The sequence below is a fragment of the Phalaenopsis equestris genome, unplaced genomic scaffold, assembly GCF_001263595.1.
Source record: "Phalaenopsis equestris unplaced genomic scaffold, ASM126359v1 Scaffold000002, whole genome shotgun sequence".
Taxonomy (NCBI): domain Eukaryota; kingdom Viridiplantae; phylum Streptophyta; class Magnoliopsida; order Asparagales; family Orchidaceae; genus Phalaenopsis; species Phalaenopsis equestris.
In genome coordinates this window covers 58,158,933-58,166,295 of record NW_018164444.1, presented here as the reverse complement: position 1 = coordinate 58,166,295, position 7,363 = coordinate 58,158,933, and the positions used below count along the sequence as shown (strand labels likewise).

The 7,363-nt window shown below is 30.5% G+C and overlaps 1 protein-coding gene across 1 annotated transcript in view; it reads left to right on the top strand.

Annotated features, from left to right (window-relative positions):
- Positions 1-6,299, top strand: part of LOC110019207 (ethylene-responsive transcription factor ERF042-like) — a 7,467-nt gene extending 1,168 nt beyond the window's left edge. The window contains exon 2 of the mRNA XM_020716792.1: positions 6,055-6,299. Within this exon, the coding sequence (XP_020572451.1) occupies positions 6,055-6,299 (245 nt within the window). The remainder of the gene's footprint in view (positions 1-6,054) is intronic.
- Positions 6,300-7,363: the final 1,064 nt, after the last annotated feature.

The following is a 7,363-nucleotide window of genomic DNA, read 5'->3' as shown; positions in this document are numbered from 1 at the left end:
CAATTTGTATAGGCATATATATATATATATATATTAAATATCTAATAATAACCTCAACGTCATGATGTGGATGATTCACGCCCATTGTTTGACCGCTGGCGCCTTGAAGAGCCACGTCAATGAGATAAACTAGATATGATTAATATGTGTTGATGCTAATTTTGCTCTTTGAAAGTAGAAATATAACTCTTTTTATTGTGCTCTCAGCTGTTATATTCAAACAATGTTGGAAAAAGTTCTTAAAAATTATATTTTAATCACTTTTTAATTTTTTCAATAACTGTTTTTATTGATTGAAAATTAATGTTTTGATCATTACTTTTAGTCGTGATATTAATTTATTCATTAAATAGCCACTAAAAATAAACGATAAATTAATATTAAATTATTTAACCTTTAGAATATACAATAGCAATAATTTTTTATTCCACTAAATGGGGTCGGCTACATGATTCATTTTCTCCATTTTGTCTTATTAAGCGTCATATTTTCATTTAATTCCAATATTATCTTTTATACAACATGCTCAGGATGAGGTCCTGTAAAGTCAACCTCTACCTTTCTTAATATAAATTGAATCCAAGACACCTACTCTCCTAACCAGATCATTAGATGGTCGGCGAATATATTCATTTTGCATTTTGTCTCTAACTAAGCGTCAAACCACTCATCCACCTAAGCATTCTCATCTCAGCAACACTTAAATTTGTTTTATTCTTCTCTTTTAAAGGGTAGCATTTTGTGTCATAGAGCATTGTAGGTCTCACCACCATCTTATAAGATATTTTTGTTAGTCTAAGTGGTACTTTTTTATCACACAATAGCCCTGATGCATTCCTCCACTTCAACCAAACAACTTGAATTCTACTAATAACATCCTCATCTATATTACCATCATTTTGAACAATAAAGTTTAGATAAGTCTAGATATCTAAAATGTTCACCATTTTAATGATTTAATCACCCACTGCTACCAATCTGTAACTAGATCTACTACAACTAAAATTATATTTCATGTATTTATTTTTAGATCTATTCAAATGAAAGCCTTTAGACTCTAATGTAGATCTCCATGATTAATTTTTTCCCGAATTTCTTTTCTAGCTTTATCCACAAAAAATATATCATCAACGAAAAGTATACACCATGGTATATCTTCATGTAAATGGGCCAATAAGTGCATCCATAACTAAAACAAAAGCATATGGGCTTAAAGCCAAATCCTTATTTAATCCAACTGAAATAGGAAAATACTTGGACAATCCTCCTTCTGTTCGAACATAAGTAATAGCTCAAGTATAATGACTTGAATATAAGTCATATCAAAATATTTCTCTTCTAAAACTCTCAAAGAACTTTTGTTGGAACCTTATTGTATGTTTTTGTTTTTAATCAATACAATTCATATGTAGAACCTTTTTACTCTCTCGATACTTCTCCATCAAACTACATAATAAATGTATAGCTTCCATAGTAGACTTGCACTACATAAATCCAAACTAATTATGAGAAATTTTTTTATCATGTCTTAACCTATGTTCAATTACTCTCTCTCATAATTTTATTATATGATACTTTAACGTAATTCCTCTATATTTTGCTCATTCTTGTGCATCCCCTTTATTCTTAAAAATGGGGACCAAAATACTCTTTCTCCACTCCTCGAGCAACATTTTTGTTTTAAAAATAATATCAAAAATTTTAGTGAGGCAAGAAATTCCTAAATCTCATAAATAGTTCCCCATTTCTATTAGGATACCATCAAGTCCTACTTATTTTCCACCCTTGATTTTCTTTAAAACATAATCAACTTCTTTTTTACTAACGTGACAATAAACTAAAAAAATTAATAATTAATGATATTAAGATCACTAAAGTTGATCATATTTTCAAAAATTTCATTAAAACTTTTATGAAAGTATCACACTCACGTTTGTTAAATATCATCATTTAAGAAAAAGTATTTATTGATTCTCATCTTTTTTGTGTGTGTGTGCATATCCAATTATATGATAATGCATCACTGTATTTTTATCTTCCAAGTCTTCATCTTAAAATTCAAAACTAATAATCAATGTTGAGTACTTAAAATTTTACTTTAAATGACCTTATAGCCTTTACATTCTCAACAATCTCTTCTTCTCATAAGAAAATAATCAATTTGTGTTTTATTAGGCCCATTATTATAAGCAATAAGATTTCATCTCCTTTCTTGAATAAAACATTAGCAATAAAAATCATAAGGTAGTCAAAATCTAATATAATTTTAACTTCCTAATCATTCATTTTAAAATCGTAACCACAATAAATATTTCTAAAATCTTCCACTACTCTACCAACATGTCTATTTAAAACTCCTCCAATAAAAATTATTTCTTAAAGATGTATTATGTATATTAATTCATCTAGGTCATTCCAATTTTTTTCTTTTTAACATATATCTAAACATGCTTGAGGAGCTTAAGCAATTATAACATTAACAATATTATTATTAACAATAATTTTTAGTGTTATAATCTATCTCTAATTCTATTAGGTTTATAACATTATCTTTCAAACTCTTATATATAATTATACTTAGACCATATTTAGTATGAATCATACCTGACTACTAAAGTTTAAAACCTAAGCTATCAATCTCCTTAAAACTTTGTCCAACCCATTTAGTTTTATCTTTTAATGAACCATAATATATACAAATTCCATTAATTTACTTGTGAGAGTGTTTGTATTCCTAGATCATATCCTAATATTAGTTTTATAGACTAATTTCTACTTTGTCTGCATTTGTCTATAATGCAATATCCTTGCTTATTTAACACTACATTTGGGCGCCAGTGTTGTTGCCCGTACACACTATTTACTGTATTCAAGTCATACATTGCAATGTTTCTAGGAGACGCCCTAGTATTTATATAATGAATTAAAAAATTTGTGTCATGTTTTTTTTTAATAAAAATTTTTGTTGGTTGTCGACTACTTAATATAACCCTCCACATTTCATTTAAGGTAAAATTAACAAAATTAAGTTCATTTTTATCTTTTTTTTTGTTGAAAAGCATTAATTAGCATAGGCTTCAATGACAATTCTATAAATTTATCATTGTGCGGATGTTATTCCTTGTTAATTTTTGTTGTTTAGTAAAGTTTATAGAGGGGAAGTTTACCTCCATTGAAATGAGTTTTTAAAAATCCTTGAATTCATTAGGATCATTTTTAAATTTAATTACACAATATCATCAGTACATATTATTCCATATTTGTAGAAGAAATGGACACTACAATAAAAACATGATTAGTAGCGGAAAATTTGGTCAGTGAAAGGATTAATAGGCTGTTTAGTACTATAAACATGAACTTACAAAACTCTTTTTTAAATTAAGAACTAAGAAGGCAAGGACTTGAAACAGCAAAAGGTTTATTGGTTGTTTAGTACTTTCTATATATTATCAATTTGTATAGGCATATGATCGGATTGACAACCCTATATATTATTAGGATATATGGCATGCATAACTCAGCTACATCTAAATATTTGTATAGTTCTTATTCATTCTAGGACAATTATTTACCATATAGAATATATTGTTCTTTGCAGCCTTTTAAAAAGAGGATTGTAATCATCAACAAGTTCCTAGTTGAATTACTATGTATATCATGTGCTAACCTCACAAGCATTTTAATCAAATAATTACATTCATAATATATAATTTAAGAACATACATGTCCAATAGAATATTGTTTCTCAATTAAACTCGACTAACTTCATAATACCTTAAATTCACTTAAGTGGGAATCAAGCTCACTTAGGTAGTTTAGCGATTATCTTAATAGAAATAGGATTGTATGGTTAGTTAAGCAATTTGATTATATTATTCATATCATCTCATTATAAAGGTATCTACTTACATTGTAAGGAATTACATTTATTTACTTTCATGTAATTGAGTCTACTAATTTTTTACCTATTTCATTGCTTAAAATCAGGATGATCCTAATATAAGATATAATTCATGGTTATTAACAAATATCAAATGTTAAATTTGGTAAACTACCATCTTAACTAAATAAATTAAGAGTCTTTTAACTCTAGATGATAAAATGATTGTCTTAATTGTGTATTATCTATCATTGCAAAGTTCCTTATCTAATTCTCATAAGCATCTCTTCTTGCCTATTCACTCCTTCTAAGAATACTCTTGGATCAAAGCCCAAGCTATAAAAACTACAATATTAGTAAAAATTGTCGGCCCACGAATGTGGTTCCGATCCCTCCGGTGATGCCAGAAGTCGTTTAGATATACGATTAGTAGGTCAGGCCAGTCCATTCATTCCGGTCAGTGTGAGTGCCTGCGGTCAGTCGACGACTTGGTTTTCAAATCTTCCTCGCGGGCAAATGGTTGAAAGCATTGATTATTTTGTATCCGATTAAACGTCTTACTAATCAATCACAAAATTTTACTACCGGAAACAGGTTACATATTTTGACACAAAACTAACGTTGGACTTGTGTTAGATTTTTGTTGAGCATTGTTCGGTGGTGATAAATGGACGCTATTAAGTAACGTCAGATTTATCATCTACTTTGCGTCAGAATTTATTGGCAAGGCAGAACTCTCATTCGCGTACTTCCTCTTCTTCCTCCCTCTCAAACGGTCGGTTTGGCATCTCCGGCCAACTACCACCGGCGACTTCACGGAATAGGCATGAAATTCTCCTCTGCATCATTTAGGTATATTTTTTTTCTCGGTTGAGTCTTTCTTTCTTGAAATTTTTTGGATTTTCTTTTCACTCTATTTTAAAATTGAAATTTCGGTGTTAGTTATGTAATGCATAGGAATTATGTGGTTTTTATGTGTAATGTAAAGTTTAGGTGTTAGATATGTAATGCATGGGAATTGGGTGATTTTTATATAAAAATATAGTTTCGGTTTTAGCTATGTAATGCATAGGAATTATAAGGTTTTTATGTGGAATGTAAAGTTTAGGCATTAGATATGTAATGCATAGGAATTGAGTGATTTTTATGTAAAAACTAAAGTTATGTTTAGGTGTTAGACATGTAATGTATAGGAAGAGCATGTTTTTTTATGTATAATTTGAAATTTACGTGTTAGATAGGTAATGTATAGGAATTGCAATATTAAGTTTAGTTGTTAGATATGTTGGACTATAACAGAAAAGCATTAAACTAAGCTAAGTATTGTTGGAATGAGAATGCTTAGGTTGACGAGTGAATTTAAGCTTAGAAACAAAATGTGAAGCTAATATGTTCGTGAAAGGGCTGGTGTTGCACCAGTGTTAGAAAAGATTAGATAGAGTCGTCTTAGATGGTTTGGTCACATTAAACGTCGACCATCTGATAATTTTGCTAGGAGTGAATGTTTTAGATATCTTTGGTCTATTGTTCAATGATATGGTGATATAGTCGGGAATACTAATTATTAGTAGAATTCAAGTTGAATCGTTGAAGTGGAGGAATACATCGAGTATTTTGTGTGAAAGAAAAGTATTACTTAGACTTTAAGGAAAATTTTATAAGATGGGCGTAAGTATTGCAATACTCTAAAAAGACCTAGGCATCTTGTATAAATAATGATCTTAGTCTATTAGAATTTAAAAAATATATATATGACACTCAATAGGACATTATGGAAAAAAATGATTCATGTAGCTCACCCCACTTACTGGGTTTGTATGTATGTAATACATGAAATCTGTGTGGTTTTTACAACTGATATCTAAATGTATAAATCTACATATATGTTGCAGATGGATATTTGAAACTTAAGATAATGGGTGTATAACTCATTGTATCCACAAAGAAAATGACTCACTGATGAGTGATTGAATGATATTGGGGAATTTGAATATGTGGCATTGTAGCCGTCGGCTTACCTTTTAGAATGCATGTTTTAATGGCCCTGTATGAATCACTAGAATGAAGCATACTTGATATCTGGAAAAGTGAAGTTGGATCAATACCATATGACATTTAAACTCAATTATTTGTATTGGACTTCACATGATAAGTTTAAACGTCTACATGTTCAGTATGGTCATGCTGCAACTCATCAAGATATGCCCCTCCAAAGAAAGACGATTCTGACGTATATGAGGAAATGATTGGTGATGCTCGCATGAATGCTTTTGTTGGGAATGTTCCTGATTATGACCAAGCACCGAACAGTGAAGTACAACTGTTTTATGATTTATCAAATGCTGCAAAACAACCTTTATGGAAAGGCAACACTATGTATACAGAGTTATTGATGGCACTAAGATTAATGTTTTCTTAGTTCTTTTTAATATTTGGAGTTGTCAACTTATCTATTTATATGTCATCGTATAATTTTCTTGTTCGAATAAATTTCACTCCTGAATCATATCAATGATTTGAAGAGGAGATGAATAAAAAAAAGGATATCGACAACAAATAGGTAAACAAATAAAAAGAAACAAACAGAAGGCTTATATGTGGGTAATCCTTGTATAATAGGTCGAGAGTATACGTTCGAATAGGATCGGATTGAAGTACCTCGGAGCACAACATCCATGAAGAGCATCCCTACATAAGCCACCCCCAAAATGAATTTTTTTGTCTTGGGGTAAAAAGCCTCCCAGGAAAAATAAAAAAAATAACTCGATCTGCATGAAAATATGTTAATAGGAAAGCTAACAAACATGCAATGTATAATGCGCCGCCGAATAGGATCGGATCGAAGTATCTCGGAGCACAACATCCATGCAGAGCATCCCTACATAAGCCACCCCCAAAATGAATCTTTTTGTCCTGGGGTAAAAAGCCTCCCAGGAAAAATAAAAAAATAACTCGATCTGCATGAAAATATGTTAATAGGAAAGCTAGCAAACATGCAATGTATAATGCGCCGTGTCTTTTATTGGGTAAGTTAAATAGCACCTGCAAGCAAATAATTAATAGAAATTGTCACATTCTCCCCCTTTCAATAGTAACTGTGTTTGTGCGTGTCTATATATATATATATATATATATATATATATATAGGCACGTCTCCCTGTAAAAAATCGCTCTAATATACTACCATACATATCAAGTATACAAATACACCAAAAAGTACAAAAATTATGTTTGGCTAACACAAGCACATCAATAAGAAGAATAGCTAAAGGCATCGAAAAGACTAACTAACATCCTAAATCCTAGTCTAGCACACATTCTAACGAAAAGTGTCCTAACAGCATCTAAGTGCTCAAAGTAATGTCTCTGGCTACCGTATTTCTTTGCTACATCGGCCCTGTCCTAAAGATCCAAAGGATCTAAAGCACGTCATAAGAAAGGGGGCAACATTTTTAAAAGAGGTAGCCTCACATATGACCTAAC